The following is a 23,865-nucleotide window of genomic DNA, read 5'->3' as shown; positions in this document are numbered from 1 at the left end:
TAGGCGTATTTACACAATAAAATACATAGTTCTTGACTTTGTTGATAGTACCCTGTTGTAGTGAATAGAATAAGTCTGTTTCTTAAAAATTTGTTAGTTATGTTTTTGAGACTCAAATTATGTGTTTTGAATGACTTACAGTATAGTTTGAATTACACTTTTTAAAAAAAATTATTTGTATTTGGCTCAACTGTTTTATTTTTCTGTTCTCCCTCTGTCTTCTCTATTAAATAGTGATCATAAAGATTTCAGTATATCATGGGGCTTCTTTCAAAGTGAATTATTTGGGGCGCCTGGTGGCTCAGTTGGTCGAGTGTTCAGTTCTTGATTCTGGCTCAGGTCATGATCTCAGGGTAGTGAGATCAAGTTCCATGTCAGGTTCTTTGCTGGGTCTGGAGTCTGCTTGGGATTTTCTCTCTCCTCCTTTCTCCCTCTCTCCCCCACCCCCACCAAACAACAAATAATAACAAAAAAACACAAATAATTCACTTTGTAAAGAAAAATTTTTTTAAATACAGATTTTCTATAATTCAAATGTTCCGATACTAGATTTCAGTAGCTTTTTAAGTATCAAACTTACAAAGGTGCCTACCAGTTTTGAATATTTCAGTTCCCCTTAAGCTAATTAGAATTCTATAGAGAATGTTCTGGCTTTTCTTTTATACCTTCATACCCATGGTTGATGATTCTTTTGCTTTTTATTAACACTTGGGGGTTTTTTACCCTGGAAGTTCAGACTGCATTTTTTTTTTTAAACGACTTTTTTTTTTTGATGTTCGTAGTGTTCCTATTGTATCTGGCTTTAAAGAATTGGATATTAAAAAGATTTGCCCCTCGTCAGATGCAGTGGTGACATGAGGCCAAGTAAACCATTCATCTTATCACAATTCCTGAATGTTCAGCTGAGGTCTTTCTCATAGGTGAACCTGGATGGGATAAAGGCCATCTCTGGTAGAGTGAGGTTGTGATTCGTTAGGGAGTGCTCACCTGCTGGTATTTTCCACTAGCTTAACTCATGTCTTATAAGATAGCTCACCTCTCCCTTTCAGTATTTCTCGTATTTTATTTTGGGGGAAAAAAAGAAACAACATAAAAAAAACAGTGCATTTAATAAAGAAATAGTATCCAGACATTTTAAGTTCTCTATTAAGAGTAACAATAAAAAATGTAACAATCTCTCATTAACTCCCTGAATTCATGTGACACATTTTTTAAAAGTAAAATTCAAGTCTTCCTTTGGACTGTAACAGTGGTATATAAAATGTACTGATGTGTGAAAGATATGGAGAAAGTTAAAAGAGGATGAAGAATTGGTTATAAACACCAAAAAAGTTTTTTCTTGTACATGAGTTTTAAATTATCAGGTGAAAAGTGCAATATTCTTGTGGGTGTGCACATCTAAGTTAGGTGATAGGACTTATGCCATGAAAATTTACCCTACAGTGTTAGTAACAAATTACTAAATAGTTTTTCAGGCAGAAATTAATTGCCTTAATCTGTTATCCACAAAAGTAATTTTTTTGCTTTTAAGTTCAAAACTCTATAGGAATGACTGTGATATGAAATTTATTTTTAGATAGTGTTTTAGAATCCTACATAGGATGGTTTAAAGGACTTTAATTAAAAGTGCTCTACACTTAGTGAAAATCCATGTTAGTTGAAGAATTGATTCTTTTTAAAGGAAAGCTGCAAATTTTTCTTGTATGGGTAAATGTCACTCTGTTCATATCTTCGCTTAGCTGCAAGTCAAGACTTGTACTATTTCACTAGGTTGTCATAGAAACGCGGTTAACTGTCATGTCAACTCAGACTGTTGATGGTTTTATTTGTAGGTTTGCAAGATTATTAAAATTTAACAAAAATTATTGATTTGCCTTTTATTAACACTAGGTTGTTTTCCATGGAAATTAAAACTGCACAAAACCTTTCTGCTTAAATTTTTTTAAAGGTGAAACTATATTAAATCTGCTTGATTTTTTTTCTTAAATTGTATTTAAAATGTGATATATAGTCTGCAGCAGTAGAATAACCTCCATGAATTGTATTTTTGAATCATTTTCCATTTTCTTTGTTTACAGCAAGCAGAAAAAAAAGCCTTAAAAATTCACCTTTAGCCTGCTTTTTAACTTAACATAAAAGATACCTGTCAGAAAAGCATGAAATGCTACATCAAGTGCCTAATATCGGAGTTTTCATTTTATTTATGGTTTGAAGCCTAGCACGAATGCTTCAGTGAGCTGTGTTGTGAAAGTATTTATTTTTGTATATTTATGTGAGAGAAATTATTTAGTTTTCACTTATAAATAAGACAGGCAAGCCTTACTTACAGTAACTTTATCTAATGGTCCGTGGATGAGTGCTTTTATGCAAAACAGTCAAGAGGCTAGAATTAACTTTTCACATTGGATGCACATTTGATGTCCAGACTTGAGCAACATATGGTATCTTATTATAAAGACTAGCATTCAGGATTCAATTTGTGTTTAATACATTTACTTCAGAAGGCACATGTCATCTTTGCCACATTTAATGTTAACTTTGTAAGGATTTCCGTTTCTTGCTTGTAGGTCCATAAGTAGAAGTGTTTATTTGTTGCTTTTTGTAATTTTCCTTTTTGTAGGTTTTTTTAGACGTGTTTAATTCACTATTTTTAACAACAGGTCACTTTTGACATATGACGGCTCCTTGGGTTGATTATCGTCAATTATCTTTTTAAAGAAGTATAGGTGTTTTATTTTATTTTATTTATTTTATTTTATTTATTTTATTTTATTTTATTTTATTTTTTATGTGGAGTCCAATGTGGGGCTCGAACTCACGACCCTGAGATCGAGACCTGGGCTGAGATCAAGAGTCAGATGCTTAACCACCTGAGCCATCCAGGTGCCCCCAAAAGTATAGGTCTTTTAGATAACCATGCTTGTTAAACTTCCTTTTGTCGCTATTTGTTCTTAAAGTTATTCTTAGAAGGTTAGCAGTGAATACATCATTTTTGATTTTTGACAGAGACAGAGATAGCGAGAGCAGGAACACAAGCAGCAGGAGTGGGAGAGGGAGAAGCAGGCTTCCCCTCGAGGAGGGAGTCCGATGTGGGACTCAATCCCAGGACCCTGGGATCATGACCTGAGCTGAAGGCAGACGCTTAACGACTGAGCCACCCAGCACCCCCATCATTTTTGATTTTTAATGCTCTTGCTAAATAAACAACTAATAGCTTTATATACTGGGGTAAGAAAATTTGATAGCTCACCAGAGACATGGAATATTGATTTTTTTTTTAAAGATTTTATTTATGAGAGAGACTGAGGAAGTGAGAAAGCACGAGCAGGGGGTGGGGTAGAGAGGGAGAAGCAGACTTTTGTAGCTAGCCTGCACAATGGCCCCCAATGATCCTCACATATTATTCCTGCTGTTGTGACCTCCCCTCCCACACTGAATTGTGGCTGACCTGTATGATCAATAGAATACTGCAGAAGTGTGTAGGCTAGGTCATATTCAACTTTGCTTTTTCTTGGATCACTCACTGTGGGGGAAGTCCCTTTCCATGTTCTGAGGACACTCTGGCAACCCACACGGAGGTCCATGAAGTGAGGAACTGAAGCCTCCTATCCACATCCAGCACCAACTTACCTACCATTTGAGTGAGCCATTGTGGAAGCAGATACCCTAACCCCAGTCAAGCGTTCAGATGGTTGCAGCCTCAGTAGACATCTTACCTGAAACCCTGTGAGAGACCTTAAGTCTGAACCACCCAGCTAAGCCTCCTATATTGCTTACCCATAGAACTGTTAAATTCATATTTTAATAGTTAAAATTAAAATAATACATATTTATTGTTTTAAATCAGTAAACTTCGGCATAATATGTATGCAGCAGTAGATAACTAATGCACCTGCTAAATACATTTTTAAACATTTCCTATTGATCACACAGTTCATAGTTATTTGTAGGCATAGAAATTGTGGAGGCTTTGTAGCTTTATTTTCTGTTGTGATTTGTAGCATCATTTTCATAGGCAATAGAGTAGTGTGTTATATAATCATTAACTTTAGGGCATTCATAACAACTTGAATTTTGGCTTTGTATATGTGTCTTGATGAAATTAAAATTTCTGATCATCATTTTGTACTAAAAATCTATAAAATGGAATAATTATATTTAACTCTCCAGCGTTTGTTTTTTTTAAAGTCAAGAGATTGGAGGGATCTGATGTTAAGTCTGCTTCATGGTGTTTGATGAGTATCATCCTTTCCATGCGATAATGCAGTTCTGTGCCCCAGAGGTAAAGACTTCTCTTGGCATTTGAGTTTGCATCTCTTCCTGGTGTGTCCTGTCAGTCATAATCTTCACCAGGCCCAGCACTTAATATCTACGAGTAATTTTTCTTTGACAGGATGATGTACCCAGGTGTGATTTTCTTCATATTTATCTTGCTTGGGATTACAAAGCTTCTTGAATTCCTGGGATGATGTCTGTCACTTATAGGAAATTCTCCGTTGTTAACCTCTTTAAATATTGTTCCTGCCCCCCCATTTTTATTTTTCTAGGACTGTAATTAAAAGCATTAGCCCTTTTCCCTCTGTTCCACATATCTCCTATTCTGTATTTTTCATCCGTTTTTCTACTCTGCCTTCCCTTTGGATATTTTTTGACCTGTTTTACACTTCACTAATCCTGTCTTCTGCTAAGCCATCTGTTGCATTCTTAGTTTCAGTGACATTTCTCACTTTTAAAATTTCCACTTCTTTTTTATGGATTACAATTCCCTGTTGAAAATTTCTGTCTTTTCATCTGTCTTCTCCTCTCTTATTGAACATATGAATCGTAGTCTTATTAAAGCCCTTTTTGCTAACTCCAGGTCACCCATGGGTCTGTTTTTATGGTCTTTTTTTCCCCTTGACTTTTAGTTACTTGGTCTTGTCCTGTGGCATACCTGGTGATTTTTTTAACTGATTTTATTATTTTTTATTCTTAGTATTGTAAGTGAAAATGGTAGAGGCCCGAGTAGTTTTTGTACTCTAAAAAGTTTTCTTTCTCTCAGGAGTCACCCTGTCCTTTACTGGACAGGTAGGTTGGGGGTTACATACGTACCTTAATCCAGTCAGGCGTTGAACTGAGTCTGAGACAGATTGAAGTCTTGGTAAGCACTTTTTTTGTGTGTCGCCTGGGGACCAGGAGTTCCAGTTAGCCTGTGGTATTCATCAGGATTTCATTTGTTGGTAATTCCTGAACTCTATTTCTTATCTTCTCAGCACATCGAGGCAGCTGGTTGCATTTTTGAGGCTTTCTATTTAGCTTTTTAGCCTCTTGCCCCGTATTACTTTGGAAATTAGTAGTTGTCTTATGGGGAAAAGTGGCTGTGTAACAAGCCCACTTGTCCGCCTCTCTCCTCCACTGGGATCTTAGCCCTTCAAGCTGCCGGTTTTGTTACTCGAGCCCTACGAGTACCAGAAGGTTTGCTGCTTTTCCTACCCTCAGCAGTGGCCATCTTCCAAGGCAGAGCTTGGGTTTTCAGCCTCTTGTCCTACACCCCGAATTGGTAAATACCTCCAGGAAGAATGGCTGGTGCATGGGCAGCTCACCTCCCCACGCTTTCTCCGGTTTCTCCACCACCTTGGAACCTTGGTCCTTCTAACTCAGGTGGTGGCTTCAGCAGCCCTTTCACTGACGCCTTTGACTGTTGCTGTGTATTTCATTAAGGCTTTCTAGTTTTTCTGGGTGGGTGCATTGGCGTGCCTCACGCTACTCGAATGTTAGCTGGGAAGTGAAGACTCTACAATTATTTTTGAAGGGAATGTCAGTGGGTAGATTATGTTTATGAACTTCTATTTTGGCCAGCTTTATCCTGCCACAGTTGTTGGTACATGCACATTTTATCTTTTCTCATCACATATTGATACAGTAAAATAACATCTTTATCTGAATCATTGTAATAATCTTTATAATTATCCTTGATTTAATTCAGAGCCTTCACAGTCAATATAGGTTCCTAACTTAACTCCATAACTGTGAGGATTAAGGATAGGATAAGGTATGCTGTATCAACAGTGAGGTTGAACATACAAAGTTAGTAATAATGCGTACAAAATGATTAAGAAATTTTAATACATTTAAGAAAAAGAAATTTTTAACACATTAGGTTTATTCAGATGAAAGTAAACAATACATTTTCTAACAAATGATCATGGATTATAAGTTTTGAAAAATAAATATTATATTTTATCTGAAGGTATAAATACATTTTGTTGTATATAAAATTTACAGTTTTCTTTCTTTGATTTTTTGTAATTATATTTTTCTAACTAAAATGAGATATTCTCAAATCTGACAAAAATATTTATAGTCTTGAGATACAAAATCCATGTCTTTGGAGGTTTATTGTATTCCTATCTCCCTGCTGTGAGTGTTTTATGTCCGTGAGGTCAAACTGACAAGTATTTTGCCCACACATCTTTTATTGGCATACGTGGCCAGATAGTTTTGTATTTACTCTAATATGCCAAAGTTGAATACTATTGGCAGTAAGAACGTATACTCCTGTTTTCAACCTTTGAATGTGTTCTGCTGGTGAAGTTGTAGCAGCTGATACACCCAGTTGGAAAATGAAACCTGAAGATCTTAACCTTGAGCTGTAGTTGTAGTTATTGACAATCATTGAGGAAGCCACCTCTGGGTTCCCCTTAAGAAATGTGTTTTGAGTCTTACTGTTTCAAATGAATCCGTGATGGCTGTCATTTTCTCTGCTCTTTGTGCAGGAAGAAGAAAGTGAAGAGGAGCCCAAACTGAAGTATGAAAGGCTTTCCAATGGGGTAACTGAAATCCTTCAGAAGGATGCAGCTAGCTGCATGACAGTCCATGACAAGGTAAGATAGCCCTTCTAGAGGATTCTTCTGTAAGTTGCTTCTCTTGTAAGTTTGTTTATACTTTGGAGTCCTGATGCTCTTGGTGCTGGCTTTTTCCAGTAATTGTGTCTCCCTCCCACTCTTCCTTTCTTCTTCATCTCCAACAAAAGAATGAAAACAACAACTAAAAGTATTATATGTATGTATTTGTGCACACCCCCCCACACACACACTGCAAGGGTGTATCATGTAGAATTTAGATAGATGTGAAAGATTTATAGCAAGTAGTTCTTGGCAACTCTATCACTTTAAATTCTTCAAACCATAAGTAGTAGAGTGGGAAGTGTTAAGATTGGAAATGGTTTAGTCCTCCGTGCTTTCGTAAGAACAGAAGAGATTACGTTCGAAGTGTTAGGAATCAGTAGAAAGGCCCCGAATGATTACTTGTATGACCTATGAATGAATTAATATATTCCACATTTTAATCTTTGCCATAATAAAACCCCCACCAAGTTTGAGTCCAGCCTAAGTGCTATACAGCACCTTTAGCCTATTCTTGGACCAAAACAAAATGTGTTGCAAGCGGAGTACTGGAGACCGGGCCGTTTGAATCATTGCCCTCTTCTTCCCAATGGGCCCCGTGAGTGAGGCAAACCTCCCATCTGATCCATCTCCTGGCTTTATCCTGTGTTACCAGCAGTGTTGCCTCATCCTCCTCCTTGTCCCTACCCTTCCTTTTTCCTTCAGGTCTCATTCCGCTGTAAACAGATTCCTGTATTCATTGACCATGTTAACAGAACGTTCGTTTGTTCTCTCTTGCTTCACCAGACACCCCCTCCTTCGGGACACCTCTTGTTAGGATGTACCACCATCTATCCCTTCCCATTGTTGCCATCTTCCTGCTCCCATTGCTGTCATGTCCCAAATTCCTCTTTGTTTTGCTTCACTCACTGAAGACTGGCCTTGCCGTCCTTCTTGCAGGCCTTTCCTTCTGCCTTGTCTCATCTCTCCACCATTAAGGCCACATCTGTATGGCGTCTGTACCTGGAACTTGAGGATCTTTCAGTCTGCTCTCTGGTGACCCCTTTCATCCTTCAAGCCTTTGTGTTAATTTTCCTACTAACCCTGTTTTGTGACTTTAGGGAGCTCTGATCTTGAATCTGTTCTTTATTTAATTTCTTGTGTCTGTCAGATGGTTAACTAGCCTCATCTTCTACCAGTGTCTTCAGTTCCCTTACGTCCCTGTCCTTTGTCGTGCCCCTCAAGCCACTACAAACACTGTTGATGATTTGTTCATCATCAGCTCCTTTAGTTCTCAGTCTGTCTTCTCAGCCACTATCCCTTCACTCTGAGGATGCCATTTCTATATAATTAAGAAAATTGAATCTCTCAGGTATGATGAGCCTCGGCTCCTGACCCCTTTCCCAACTCATCTGGATCCATGCCCATCCTTCCCCACGGGAGGCTTTCTTCCTCCTGTTCAGAGGTCTTTCTGTCCACTGTTGATCTGCACCGCTGTTGATTTCCCCGCTCCTCTCCTAGTGATGCTAATCCTAGCCCCATGTCACCACAAATCTCTTTCTGTGTCTGTAGATTTGCCCATCTTGGATATTGAATAAACATGGAATCATACATTTTTGGTTTCTTGTGTCTGGTTTCTTTCACTTACCATAATGTTTTTGAGGTTTACCTGTGATGTAGCCTGGATCAGTACTTTACTCCTTTTTGTTTGTGAATAGTATTCCATTGTATGGACATACCACATTTTGTCTGTCCATTCATCATCTGACATTTTGCTGCTTTCAAAAATGTGGATCTCACCTTTCCTTCTACACAAAAGCTTTGAGAGAAGCTTTCTTAAAGCCTTTTTATCATGGCACCATTCTTTTATTACTCTCTTGATCATTTCTGTGGTCCCTTTCTGGTTCTTTCACTTTCTCCTTACCTCCACCTTTCTCTCACATGTTGGTTTTCCCAGGATTTGGTCCATTGTCCACATTTCTGTTTAGTTTGTACTTTTCTTCATTTTAAATGTCATAATTCCTACGACCACCTACACACTGACACCTCCCCAGAGTAGTGTGCTTCTTTATCCCCGTGCCTCTTAAACAGTTCTTCCTTTTGTTCTGTTTGTGCCTGAAACTCAGCACACCCATAACGAATGCATCTTCTTTTCCATCTCTAATCTCTCATCGGTTTTTGATCTCTCCCATTTGGCAGCATCACAGTCTCTTTTGTCACCTAAACCAAAGCTGACTCTTCCTTTGCTTCCAGCCAGTCATTCCTAAGTCCTGATGATTTTCTCACTTCCCCTGCCTGCACTCACAGGCCTCTCATTTTTCTACTTTAAAGCCTTCTGCCACCTGGTTGCCAGGATGATCTGTTGAAAGTACAGGTTTAAAACCCTTGTGTGATTTTCACCATCTGCTACATAAAGTCTAAGCTCCTTACTGAGGTGTGTAAACCCCCCCTAAGATCTTGCCCTCTCCTGCAATTGGCTTTATGTCTTCCCGCTTTTTGCAGCACGGGTGGTGTTCTGGTAGCAGCTCTTGGCTGTTTTTACTCACAGTGTCCCTTCTGCCCGATTCTACCCCATCTCAGCTGCTTGAGCCCACTCCCATCCTGAGCCGTCATCTTTCAGTTCAGACACTTGTCATTTCTCCTGGAACTAACACACACCTTGCCAGGCAATCTACTTTTTTGCAGATTTGCTTTCACTCTGGTCCAGCCACAACACTCCTTTCTATTAAAGTCATCTTCCAGAAATTCAAATCTGATCATGTAATCCTCCCTAGAATTCTTGGGTTTCCTAATGTTTCGTGATTTGGACACCCTCTCCTACAGCCTTTTCCTCTCCTACCTTTCATCTCCATAAATATTCAGATGTTTCCTATTAACCGACCTTCCAGACTCATCACTTGTCTCTTCCCCTGGGCACAAACTGGATGCTCCTGCCATATATAACCACTTGTTGTTTCTTAACTTTGTTCTGCCTTTTATGTGACTCCATGCCTTTGAGCAAGTTTTATCCATTCTGCCTAAAATGGTCTCTACTACAAGCCTGTCCCATCTGCCTCAGGGTCTACTGTCTACCTTCTCCTTGAGAGTTAAGCGTAGCTGACATCGGCCATGTTCCATAGGGTCTTAAGAGATGCTGCCATTTTAAGCGTACTCTTTAATTTAAATTTAATTGGTCTTTTTAATCTATCTCCTTTATTATACCATCACCCTTTTAAGTAATACCTGCTTATTGTCTAAGCATATATGGTTGAACCTCTGAACAGATGAAATGGAGAACACAGTTTGCCTGCCCAGGGATCAAACTTGATTAACACCATAATTAAACCAACTCAGTTAAGGAAATTGACAGTGGAAATTGTCATCAGTGCTGACTTTTGGAACACACACTCTTAATCTGATGCCCATGTTTCTATTTATGAGGCTTCTGATCCAGTTGAGAGTATTTTGGCTCTTAATTTAGGCCCTTGCTCTGCCACTGATGGACCGTTTCCAGGGAAGTCACATCAACTCCTGGGACTTAGTTTCTCGTGTGTAGTTAAAGGCACTCCCTGCTCTGATGTTTTGAATACTACAAAACGCTATGAGGAACATAGGCGATACTATACAGCCACTCACATAGGAAATGTGCTCTTACTTGCTTCCTTCATAGTGTCCAAAGCTTGTCACTTCTTCTTCTTTACTTACACAAAGTCCACTCGTTCAGAGTAATTATGCCAGGGGATGGGATAGGTCAGAAGGATTGGGCGTCCATCTGGTACTTTTGTAAAGGGAGTCAAGTTTCTGTAATTAAACATGAAGGGGGCTAATTAAATTATGCTTGTTCTTTGCCCATCCTGGATTTTAAGTGTTCTCAGGTTAAAAAAAAAATTTAATAGTTACAAAAGCTCAAGGCTTTTAAAGGCCAGAAAGAGTTGCACTGAAAGGATTTGAATTTACTTTTGTGGTTTGTGGCCAATTTCGCCCGTTTTTGTTGAATTTTTGAATAATCAAAACTATTAGCAAGTGAAAGTATGACTCATCAATAATTTCAGTAGTTAAATTTTCTAAGACCTGTACAGTTGTCTTATCAAACTTGTTTTTTTAAGAGCAGTGAAGTTATTAATTTCTAAAAGGCCTCAGCAACAATTTAATCCAAATGATGAAATGTTTTAGTAAACAAAAGGTAACTTGTCATAGAAACCACTGTATTTTTTTTTTTTTTTTTTAGAGAGACAGAGGTGGGGGGTGTGCAGGGCGAGGGAAAGAGAATCTTAAGTGGTCTCCACGCCCAGTGCATGGATCTCATGACCCTGAGATCATGACCTGAGCTGAAATCAAGAGTTGGACGCTTAACCGACTGAGCCACCTGGGCACCCTGAAACCACTGGATTTTTGGTTCATAAAGTAATTACAGTTTCAGGTTGAAACTATAAAATCAAAATAATTATTTTGTGTTTTCTTTCCATCTTAAATATTAAATGAGTCAAACTAGTAATTTTGAAAAAGGAAAAAGGGAAGGAATTAATATTTGGGTACTCTGCATAGAAGCTTTAAAACTTTTGATAAAACAAAGTATCATTGGAAGTTCAAGAATGGCCTTCACAGAGGCTTTGGAGAATCACCCAGTACTGAAGCACCTTTAGGATCCAAGCCCCTTTACTTTTCTAACAAACTAAACATGGTATTTATGAGGAGAATCAATACCGTCGAATAATTGGGGTGCAGTGAGCTTTTAAGACTCATTGTTTTATCATAGCCTCAGAAAGAGGCAGAGTATTTATTTTTAGTTAGTATTATGCAGGTTTTTTTTTTTTTTTTTTTTAATTCAAGTACTGTCAGAGTCACTGTGGGAAAAAAAAAATTACAACCATCTGAGCCATCTGAGTCCTCTGTTTCTGATTAGAATGTTCTTTTGCTTTGGATGCAACATCCTGGTTTGGTTTAAATATTCAGACTAATTTCCCCCTAGAATTACCTCTTGCCCCTTCCTTTGCAGGGCCCAGGCATCCCGTTTCCAGCAGGCTTGCTGTCTTCCCTGGATGAGTAATCGGCATGGCACCCGGTGCATTCAGGCAGGCCTGTGTGCTGGAATCGTCATACCTAGTTATGTCTGCACACCTGATGTTTTATTAACCAGTATTGATTTTTTTTACCCGGGGGACTTTTTTCTTCCTGAAAAAAGGCAACCTTGCAGGAGTGAAAGGCATTGCAGGGGATGAATTTCTAATGAACCCCTTCTTTCCCTTTTTGTGACTTCTCTTTAATGTAGCTTCATATTTTAAGTGCCTGGACTGAAATTTCATTTTAAGCAATTCCATTTCAATAAAATCCTTTCAAATCTTGACTTTCTGTAAGGTTATTTTTATAAAGATTGTGCTGCTTGACTGAAACGCTTAGTAGTGCCTGTAAATTTGAGCATTTCATTATAGGTTGCAATGAAGCATGCTCACATGCAATGAAATACATAGAATTTGGAACTATTTGAGTTATGCTGAAAGAAGTAAAAAGGAAGAAAAATCTCATGTCATATTTCAGGTAGTCCTAAAGTTTCTTCATGTTTGTTTAGGGTTAGTTCAAAGAATTAAAGGAACAGTGGGAGATACGAACTATTTCATACCATAAAATGAATATGTAGCTTAGCAGTTATTTTGTGACAGAAGAGGATTTTTTTTGCATTAGAATATAAACATTTACCCTCAGTATTATACATTAACTTTTATAGAGGCATCTAAATGCTAACTGATAGTATAAATACTTCCAAGCTTTTTCATCTCTCAGCATGACTTAGATTTCCCTTTCTAAAAAAAAAAAAAAAAAAAAATCATACTTTGTCGTTTGTGCATGTGTATATTGTTAAACTTAAATGATAGCACAGATTTACACATTTGCCATAAATTATGGGGGGGTTAATCATTCCCTTCTTACTTTGAGCTCAACTGTAGGTTGGTCGTGCTTTCCCAGCTACACTGGAATCTGCAGCCTTAGTCCATCAGGCATTGTGTACAGACCGCATACACACCATTAGTTGTCAGCAGATGAGGGTCCTCATGAGTCATTCTGACAGCCAGCTTACACTCTCACAATAAAGTAGGCCCTGCTCTGTTATTTCCCTGAAGCTGGAAACAAGCCTTCTCCAAGGAGTACGTATCTTCCAAGGCATTGCAGACCACTTACACATTCAGAGTCTTGACTTTGAAAATGGTTTGATTACTAAATGTGTATTAATGGTACATTAATAAACTGACCCCACTGTTCTTCTTGCAGTTTTTGGCACTGGGCACCCATTATGGCAAGGTTTATTTACTTGATGTCCAGGGGAACATCACTCAGAAGTTTGATGTAGTAAGTATACGGTATAAAATAATGTATGAACTAGACTTCATGCTGAAAATTTATGCTTTACAATATTAGCTTTAGCAGTTTGTTGTAATAGTCTAAAGAAAGAGCCTTTATCAATTCAATCAGAGTGCTTAGGATGTAACTCTGAATTTTATAGTATATGCTAAAAATTTATAAAGGTGAACATAAAATGGCCGAGGTCTATAAATATATATATAGGCATATATATATACATTTTATATTTTGACTTTGTATCTTTATATATAAACACCATTTAAAAATTTATTTTTATAAATCTGTTGAATTGTAATTCTTTAGTTAATTATAGTCATCCATTTGACTTTAAATGGAGTATTTAAAATACTTCTGTATGTGTTCTTTCTAAATTAGAACAGTGCGGAATACCTAGGTGAATTGTTATTAAAAGAAAAAGTACTGCTTTTATTAGTGAATACTGGTCCTAATTTACATACAGAGGAAGTTGTGAAATCCTTAAAGTGTGAAGCCCCCTCATTTGGTCAATTGTAAATACGTGCCCCACCATCTTCTCTAGATGCCAAATGTAACTGAAGATTGATTGATCACCTTGCTGGTTCAGTTTATCTCTTTTAAATATAGAAAGCTATTATTTTATGTGAATGTTTTGATGCTTGGATTCTTGGGGGATTATATTGATTGAAAGTAAAGAGCTAGGCTTTTTAATTTTTTAATTGTGATTTGGAATCATTGAGGATGAAAGAAATGCGGAATTTGAAGCTTGGTTTTGGTGTTTAAGATGTTGGAGGTTTCAAGAGCGTCCATGGTTGCGTGCATGTGAACATTCGGAGTGAACAGGGTGCTCATTTTAGGGGGCAGGCATTAGTTTTTCAAAGACAGCATCAGCACTTGTTGAAAGAGCTGTTAGAAGGTACTGGTATAGTTTATAAAGGAGACCACAGTTTCTGAAGTTGGCACATTGTGTATGAAAGGAATAGGTTGCTTCATTTTACTTAAAAGAAACTGAACCACTCAGTCTTGACAGAATCTTGGGAACAGTCCAGGAAGGGACATGCGCACACGAATTATACTAATACCCAAATTGTGGGTTCTTGTTTTGCTTCAGCATCTTTCAGACAAGAGGAATATAAGTTGGACCCTCCATCTACGTCCTGGACACCCATCTTGGTGACTTAAACGTTTGTTCTTTCAATTGCCATCCATTCAAACGTGTATGCTGGGAAGAGCTCTTTTTCGTGGTGTTACCTGTAGCTCCTCACCATTAAAACAAAAACAAACAAAACAAGAAACAACCCAATAAAATCTCACCTGTCTGGTCTCTTGAACTTCCTGCTCTAGGTAGAGGATTATGTGACACTCTGCTTTCTAAAGAAGTCTTTTAAATATTGTATAGAAATTGCAGTGCTTCATTGCTGAGGTTCATGGGCCTACCTGCTGGGTCCATTGCCAAAAGAGAAACCAAGAAAAATGCTGTAGGAGTTTATTCACTCATTTATTCATTCAGTCTTTGTGTCTGCACAGTATAAGCCTTCACTTATATCCTCTCTGATGTCAATTTTATATCAAGTATATCCCATATCATCTTTCAGGTAATTTATGGTATCATCCCCCCTAAATTTGCCCACACTTTTTTTTTTTCCCCCCAGTCTGCCCATGTGACATCTTCGAAAATGAAGTTCTCTAGAGCCTTGCCTTCCCCATTACCTTTTTTCTTTTTTTTCTGGCAGAAGAGGAAGATGATTTGATGGTATATTGTTTACTTTCTCAAAGAATTTGATAGTCTTCTATGGAAAAAGTTTTTCAGGAGACCCTGGCTTCTTCATGAACATTTCCATATTAGGCATATGACTTTCAGGTGACAAGTTTCATACTGTCCTCTTTTGAAAGGAGCCTTAGTCTGCAGCTTCTCATCTCCCGAGTTTTTTCCTCTATTATTTTATTTTCCTGTTTCTGATGATGTGATTGCTTTGTGGGGCTCTGTATCACTCCATTTTAAAAAGGATTCTTTCAATTCTAAAAATACTATTATGACTTGAATTTGCTGCTTTTCTTTGAATGGAATGGTTGCCATTTTATTCCAAAACTTTATTCTTCATTAGAAATGCAGCGAGAGTGAACAAATATTTTTAAAAATTAATGAATAAATACTCCTGACTTTAGTTTTCACTTCTGAGTGGGAATAATTTAAACAAATTAAAATTAGATGATAATATCTTACGTTTGCACAGTGTTTATTTCCTCAAGCAGTATCTCTTCACCCCATTCACTGCATTTATAGTTTTGATTGTGGTAGTTTTGTTTGGCAGGGGGTGGGGGCATGGAGGAATTTCTAACAAAGTTTCCCAAGGGATTCTGCTATTTGAGCTGGGTTGGAATCATTGCGCTAGAGGCTGTCTGACTTGACTTTAAATACATATGAGGTAAAAGAAATAACCAAACAAATCATTCTGCATGTTGAGGAAAGATACTTGTTTTCCCATTAATATTTCGAGGAGAAATACTGTGTGGCCTGCAGTTCCACTTGTAGGTATATATTCAAGACAAGTGAGTGCAGTGCTTATGTATACACACACACACACACACACACACAACATACATAGAAGAGTGTTATAGTAGCTTAATTCATAATAGCTCCAAACTAGAAACAACCCAAATATTATCATTCGTAGAATGGATAAGTAAATTGTGGTATATTCTGAGCAATTAAGAGCAGACTGTCTATCCACGTAGTAACATAGGTGAATTTCACAGATTTAACGTTCAGCCAAAGAAGCCAGGCACAAATGTGTACATGTTGTATGATTCCTTTTTACATGATGGTCAAGGAAAGGTGAAACTACGGTGATAGAAGTCAGATATTATTTGACCTGGGAGAGAGCACAGGAGAATTTTCTGGAGTGCTGATAATATTCTCTATCATGATGGCTTCATATATATATATACACACACACACACACACACGTTAAAAATCACTGAACTATAAATTTGAGATTTGTGGTCTTTAGTCTGTATTATACCTCAGTAACACACACACACACCCTCACACATGCAGAAGTACCTGCACACTTGTATGTATCTTTGCCGTTGAGCAAAATTCAAAATTCAAATTATCCTGTGTCTGTTGAAGCACCCCTTTCTTCTCCTTCTGAATACGAGCAAATTTGTTAAGTTGGTTTCCTGTTCAGGGATCTTTATGTGAATGGATCACGCCGCTGAGATTATTCCTACACCTGTATGTGCTTCTACAATTACATAAAAATGTAGATAGAGAGGATTCTGTGTTACCCAGTCATCTGTGACTGTTCTTTTGTTGACTGAGAGTGAAAACTACTGAAATGATGCTTTCTTTTGCATGTTGATATTCATATTTCAGAATACTTAAAAGGATATTCAGATATGCTAATGTCCTAACCACGTATGTGTTTTTTAGAGGTTATTTCTAGATATGACTTTATGTTAATTCAAACTTAATTGATAAAGTTCACTTGTCTTTAACTCACAGAGTAAAATGTAAGTAGGCCTAGCTTCTCATCTAAAGTGCTCAGGTTGCTAAGAAAATGGCCTTTAATATAGATCAGGCCATATTCCCCTGAAAAATGGCTGTCTTAATACTTACATGGTATATAACATGGGACTTCAAAATTCTTAGGGGATCTCAAATACCTTCTAAATTTCCACGTGGTATTTATGCCCATATAATGCCATTAAATCATTGTAGTTACTTTCTCTTTAATAGCATCCACTTTCCTTAAGGCTATTAATTTAAGGCTTACTAATTAGGAGTGTTACTTGGAAGCAATGAGCAAATTATTTTGGAGCATTATTCTGTATGTTTTAAATCTTTGTTCTTTTAAGTGGGCTAGAGGGAGAGCACAGAACAATTTGGTCAAACAATTTCTGCTGTTTACCTTCATGTGTTTTTCTTCCTTTGCTTGAAATAGAAAATGATACGGCTTTGCTGTCATGGTGCCGTGGCAGGAGACATCAGATAAATACCTACAAAATGGATGGTTACAAAAGGAAGGGGATAAGAAAACAAAATAAAACAGAACAGGGGCTTATTGGGCATTTTGTATGAAGAGAAATACCAATTTTTTCAACTAAATCTTTTAAGAGGTAGGTTCAGGATTCTTCTTGAACTCCAGATAGCAGTCTATTGATGTTTCTATTCCTGTTTTTTTGTTTGGAATTAAACTAACACACTGTATTTCTTAATGCTAATCTTTTGTACTTCCTCATGTTCATATGCTAATAAAATCCCTGATCTCTATCAGAATTTAAGTAGCGTCACAGGACAGTATCTTAACATCTCTCTACTAGGGGGGTTTTAGTTTCTGTTTATCTCCCACCATCAGTCTAATCACTGTCTCTGAGAACACTGGATGGCTCCTTAAGACTTCCCAGGTGGATCAGCGCTCAAGATCCTGGTCGGTCATGTGGCCAAACCTGCCTTTGTGGTAGGTTTTCCTTTCTTTGTCCTTCGTCTTCATTTTCCTTTCTTTCTCCTCCAGTCATCTGATCCACTCACCATTTCCTGAGGATTGCCTTGGACGTGCATGCTTGCATCCAAGCTTTTCATCACATCTTTCTGGAATGCCCTTCTTCCCTTAGTTCCTTTCTTTCTTTCTTTCTTTCTTTTTTTTTTTTAAGATTTTATTTATTTATTTGACAGAGAGAGACACAGCAAGAGAGGGAACACAAGCAGGAGAAGTGGGAGAGGAAGAAGCAGGCTTCCTGCAGAGCAGGGAGCCCTATGCGGGGCTCAGTCCCAGGACCCTGGGATCATGACTTGAACCGAAGGCAGATGCTTAGCGACTGAGCTACCCAGGCGCCCTCCACTCTTTCTTTTGAGATTTGAGCCTTAATGCCAACTTTTGGAAAGTAGCCCTTTTATTCAGTAGTACTTGTCAAGTATATAAGATATACTCAGATTTTTCCTAGTTGCTCTGGGTAATTCAGAAAGTCGTCAGAGTTTAGAAGCTGAGGAGACTTCGATCGTTCTAGATATAAAAGGTGTCAGGTAAGGAAGCTTGAAGGAAATTGGTCTGGGGCTGATTTGGTTCTATATTCCCTGCCTCTGTACTCAGCTGTTTTGTCTGGTTTATTCGAGGCCTCCCTCACCTAGACACCTAGACATTCTGATCTAGCCACCTACACAGAATGTACCTAGGCATTCTGATCAGGTCATATCCCCTACCTGAGTTTGAAGAGATGTTTTTGTGACTGGTTCCTGGCCTATGAATGACCATGGTGTCATTTTTGTCTCTGGGCTTTTGGGACTCAGCCATCTTTCGGATTGCACTCCTGGCCCTCTGCTTTTCTTTGGCTTAGAGGAATTCATCTCTAATGTAGATCAGCTCCTCTTTCCTCTTTCCTGTGTATTGAGACGTAAATGTTGTTTGCAGGATCATCTGTCTTTATTTCATGTTTCAGGGAAAAGAAATACTTATCTGCCCTCTCATCTCTTTGCTAATGTAATCCTGAAAACTTAGTGTTCCCTTAAGCTTCTTAGACTGCATTTGTAATATTCACAAATACCTTTTATCTTTCACATGATTAGATCTCCTCCTCTGCATTATTGCCATGTCTTGAACATGCAGTACTTTTGTTGAGATTATTTGCATTTGTCATTCTCCCCATAGAATGTGAGCTTCCTGAGGGCAGTTTCTGTGTCTAATTTAGCTCTGCGTCCTTGGCGCTTAGCATAAAAAGTGGTAGATAGTGAGGCATTGATACAAGCGGCTGAACTCTAATAGTTCCAAATCTGTAAAGTTCTTTCTATATGGATGGTTTTCCAGATAAACAGGGTTTTACACCTTCCTTTGCCACAGCCAGATTATTGTGTGTACATTACAGGAAATCAGACAGACATGACCATTTCTTTGAGAGTTAATACAGATACCATGCTTCATTATTACCCTGAGGAGCTCAACTATTTTGGGCTCATTCATAATGTGGCCAAGATAATATTGGGGTGACTGTTCATTAAAAGAGCCCTTGGAGCAGATCTAAAAAAATGTAAGCTATCATTGAACAAAGAAATTCTACTCTCCTCTTGGTCTCATGGCACTTACTTATCAACCTGAAGTGAACCCCATCTATAGTATGCTCTGCCGATGTGGCATCATTACTTGGAAAGCATGGCATGTATCTTTTGATATTATCAAAGTGGTACATTGTTGGCTCAAATGTGTCAGTGTCTGTAATACCTGTCGAAGACTGATTGACAGGCCTTAGATTCTTAGGTGTTGAAAGAATCGGTCTTCTATATTTGGACTCCGTATTTTGAGTGATAAGAAATGTGTCAAATGAGTTGAGAATTACTTAAGTGGAAATCATTCTAACTGATGCCAAGGAAAATCTTATTTCCAATTTTCTGCATTTTTGTATTAAAGCATCTCCAGTTTATGGATTATTTATAGGTAGCTTGATAACTTTGGTAGCATCTGTGCACAGAGGAGGCTAAGAAAACATATTCAACTTTAAGAATGCTTCTCTCACTTAGAACAGTTAAAGTGTAATGCTTACAACACGTTGTAACATAGGACTTCTTAGTGGTAACTACGTTTGGGCAAATACCCCTTACATAGCTGTAATTGTGAAAGTATTTCTTCATTGAATGAAATCATCCTGGTACACCACACATTTCAGTCAGAATTGTAGTGATTTTAACTTTTTGGAACATGACTCTGAACTGGGGAGAGAGAGAGCATGACTCTGAGACTGGGGCCTGGCGGAAAACCTGTGGACTCCATTCTGTAGTAGTGTGGATCCTCCCTTCTGGTGCTTCTTTCTTTGGGAGTCAGGCGCCTGTTGCAAAGTGAGCACATTGAAAGGATTATAAACAATGTGGAGACTCAGGAGGTGTGATTGATTAACTTTGCAAGTGAGAGAAAGTGAAAATTTGCGGTGAGTCTTGACAGGTGAATGAGCATTTTTCGATTGTTGGAGTGGGTCTGGACTGGGTGATGCATTCTTCATATGCAACAGGGAATCTGGAAGGGCAAGGAACATTTATCGCAGCCTTTTCATCTACATATGCATTTTGTTTTTTCCACTAGTGGCTTGAGAGTAGGGGAACAGAAAGGGGAAAATGGTGAGATGCAGTGAGAGAGACTTCTTTGGCAGGTTTGGCAGAAGGACCAAAGGGGAAAGAATGGGAGTGTTTTCATGAGAGTGTCTTCATGGTTAATGGCTTTGGGGTTGAGAGTATTTAGGGAACTAAATGAAGCCATTAGAGTGATGGTAAATTAGATGTCATGGACCAGAAGGCAGGGTCTTTTATATATGGGCAACCTATGAGTGTCTGTGTATAGTTTGATAACAAATAATCTATACCTTGAATTAGTGGTATATTACTTTTAACTTAAACAAGCTCTCATTTTCTGTTTGAACAGCAGAGTTTTACTAGCCTTCTCTAGAAATTATTTATTTGGCTAAAATTACCAAGCATTTTTCGTTTGATGGAATCATATATTATGATAATTGGGAACCTAACGGGTATTTAGTCATCTCCCCACCCAAGACATGAAATTCTTCAAAAGCATTCTTGTCATTTGCTTCATCAGTCCTTCTTTTATATGTCTAGTAAGAGGAAATGTATCACTTCTGGGGGCCGCTATTAGGTCTTAACACTTTAGGCTTTGTTAGTTTAATTGATAGCAAGGGAAAAAAATCATACTAAAACGAAGTAAAATGGAAGAATATATACCACTAACAACCTCTTAGAACGGCTAAAATGACAAAGACTGACCATACCAGGTGTCGGTAAGCATGTGGAAAAACTGGAACTCGCATACCCTACTGGTGGGAGTGGAAAATGGTAGAACCATTTTGGGAAAACAGTTTAGCAGTTTTCAAAAACATTAAACATAGACCTACCCTGTGATCTAGCCCTTTGACCCTGAGGAAATGAAAGCATATGCTTGTACAATGACTAGTACGTGAATATATACATCAGTTTTATTTTTTCATAGCTTCCAAGTAGAAACCATCTATATGTCCATCTACAGGGGAATGGATAAACAAAATGTGGTATATCTATACAATGGCATTCTACTATCAGTAAAAAAGAATGAACTATTGATACATGCTACAACATGGATGAATCTCAAATCTGTCATGTTAAGTGAAAGAAGTCAGACTGAAAAGCCTACCTATTGTATGCTTGCATTTGTATAAAATGCTGAAAAATGCAAACAAATCTATAGTGACAAAAAGCAGATCAGTGATTGCTTTGAGAGAGGCAGAGGGCTTATAAAGTGGCATAAGGAAACTTTCAGGGCTGATAGGTATATTTATTATATTGATTTTGGGGAGGGTTTCATGAGTGCATGTATACGTCAGGACTTATCAAATTTACACTCTAAATATGTGCAGTTTATTGTATGTCAATTGTATCTGCGTAAAGCTGCTAAAAAATAATAACTATAGAAAGATAAGCTACAGAAAAAAATGAAATAATGTGTTCCAAGAGGTGATATTTACACATCAAAATATTTGTTATTTCCATTTATGTAAGCCCAAATTGTTGGGTATTCTTTAAGGTGCTTGACATTTATAAATGGCACCCTACAGAATGGGATCTAGGTTATCTAATTACTGGCTTCTTTGGCTTTTCTTTAAATTATGAGTCAAAAGAAAAATACTGTCTTCTATAAATTTTTGTATAACTTCCGTATTTCCAACCAATGAAATATGGTTGGGGAAAATACCAAAAGTTTAGCTCCATGAGAGGTGGAAGAATTTTGCCAGTATTATCAATATCTTTTTTCTGTTTTGGTCTGTTTTACATAAGTAATATCTGTTCTGTATTGCATATTCCTTTTTGGAAGGAGCACCACCTTTTATAGAAATGATAAGTGACTGAGAGTGCAGTCATTGGATAGGTAAGGATTTGTTTTCCGTTTCCGTATAGCATGGGTGCTCTCTTTGAGGTGGGATAAAAATGGGCTTGTTTGAAATAATGGAGTGAGCAGTTTCTGTGCTAAGTGTCTTGTTGGGGTGTACATCTACCTAGTTGCAGAAAGTCTACCAGAATTTTGTTAATTTTTTAGAAGCGTTTCATCTCAGGATTAAATGCCCTGTGAGATAGTGAGGTAGTCTAAAAATCTAATTCCCTTATACTTTAATGGAAAAAAATGAATACATTAGGGTACTTCCGTTGCTTGGTGATGGAAACCCAACTCGGCCAGGCTTAATCAACAGTGGGAAATACTGGCTCCTGTTGTAAATCAAGTTGAAGTGGGGATGCCAGGTTCAGATGTACCCATCTGAGATGACCCATACAGTACCCATCCCTGGGACAGGCTCTCTTCATCTAGTGGGCGTCATGGTCAGCCCATAGCCCAAGACTGATGTCAGGGCACTACCATCCTCATAAGTGAGATAGGACTCCTTCTTTAGTAACTCTGGCAAACACCTGCCAGAAAGGGCCTTGATGGGCCTGGTTGGGTGTATAATTCTACCTGAAGCAGTTGCTACAGGTGGTTAATAGGATACTCTGGCCAGGCTTGAATTAGGAGTAGGTATTGGATGGGAGAAGGAGGGAGCCCCACTCTAGCAGAATCAGTTTCTTGAAGTAAAAAGCTGGTCTGTTACTGCCTGGAGCTGTCCACGAGCTAACTTCCCAGTGCGTTATGCACGATGCTCAGTCTAGGAGTGATACTGGGGTGAACATCCTTGGGTGGGCTGAGGAGTCTGGTGACTGAGTCTTTCCTTTGAACACATCTTTGTGGTGAAATCACTCGTTCAGATGCTGTGAACACTTTTAAGGTTTTGCATTTTGGTATACTTAGATTATACCGAATTGTACTCCTGCCAGCCCTGTATGAGAATACGTCACTGTATCTTGTCACCAGCATTAGCTGTTATCATTCAGAAATTCTCTGCCAGTTAGATTTCTAGAAAATGGGAATTTATTGATTTACTTTGTATTTTTCTGGTTACTAATGAGGCTGTTTACTCTCTTGAGAATTGTTCATATACTTCGTCGGTATGTGTGTAAAGTTTTAAATTGATTTGTAATTAAAAGTTCACTGTTTACAAGGAAAAATAACAACATTGATCAGGGTGGACTGTGTGAAGGCTCAAAATCAGAAGTCACCAGCAAGTCAAATCTAACACTTGCCAATAAATCTTTCTATTAAATGAAACACTGATGATTTTCTTCTAGGACAACATCCATTTTCACACTAAATTAATACTTTAAATCTGAACTGTATTGTTTTTGTTCATTCACTTGTTTTGATTCTTTAAGTTCTATAAAAGCTCTAATCATATGGTGTTTGTAGCAAATGTTAACCACATATTTTTGTTAAAATATTACTTCTACAATGGGCTCTTATAGATAATGAGGAAAACGCAAACAACCCAGAAAGAAACTGGACAAAGAGATGAACAGGAAGTTCTCAGATGGAGAACCCTAAATGTCTCCAAGAACCATGTGACAAGATGCCATATTTCTCTAGTACTGATGGAATAGTCAGGAAAATGTGAAATTATCTCAACCATAAGATACCATTTCATACTTGTCAGTTTGGCAAAACATTTAAAAGTCTGATGAGTACCAGACACGAGACACTGGTGGCAGGCCAGGGAATTGGACGCTCTCTTCAGGTGGCAGACAAAAGCATCTGGACACATCTCCTTGTCGGAAGTGTGACACATGCCTTCTAGTCTACGATTT

General features: G+C 38.0%; 1 protein-coding gene across 10 annotated transcripts in view; it reads left to right on the top strand.

Annotated features, from left to right (window-relative positions):
* The window catches only part of VPS41 (VPS41 subunit of HOPS complex), a 176,448-nt gene that overhangs the window by 31,328 nt on the left and 121,255 nt on the right, over positions 1–23,865 (top strand). For 8 of the 10 annotated variants that reach the window (XM_045864920.3, XM_064575436.1, XM_064575437.1 and 5 more), the window contains 2 exons: positions 6,756–6,863; positions 13,107–13,184. In XM_045864920.3, the coding sequence (XP_045720876.2) occupies positions 6,756–6,863; positions 13,107–13,184 (186 nt within the window). Of the gene's footprint in view, positions 1–6,755; positions 6,864–11,838; positions 12,378–13,106; positions 13,185–23,865 lie in introns of all 10 variants that reach the window. The other 2 variants (XM_064575438.1, XM_064575439.1) reach the window with 1 other exon arrangement.

Source organism: Mirounga angustirostris, unplaced genomic scaffold (genome assembly GCF_029215605.1).
Source record: "Mirounga angustirostris isolate CCGP_5_RB_7025 unplaced genomic scaffold, mMirAng1.0.hap1 SCAF_12, whole genome shotgun sequence".
NCBI lineage: Eukaryota > Metazoa > Chordata > Mammalia > Carnivora > Phocidae > Mirounga > Mirounga angustirostris.
The sequence above is the reverse complement of the archived record's forward strand: the minus strand, read 5'-3'. Positions and strand labels throughout refer to the sequence as shown.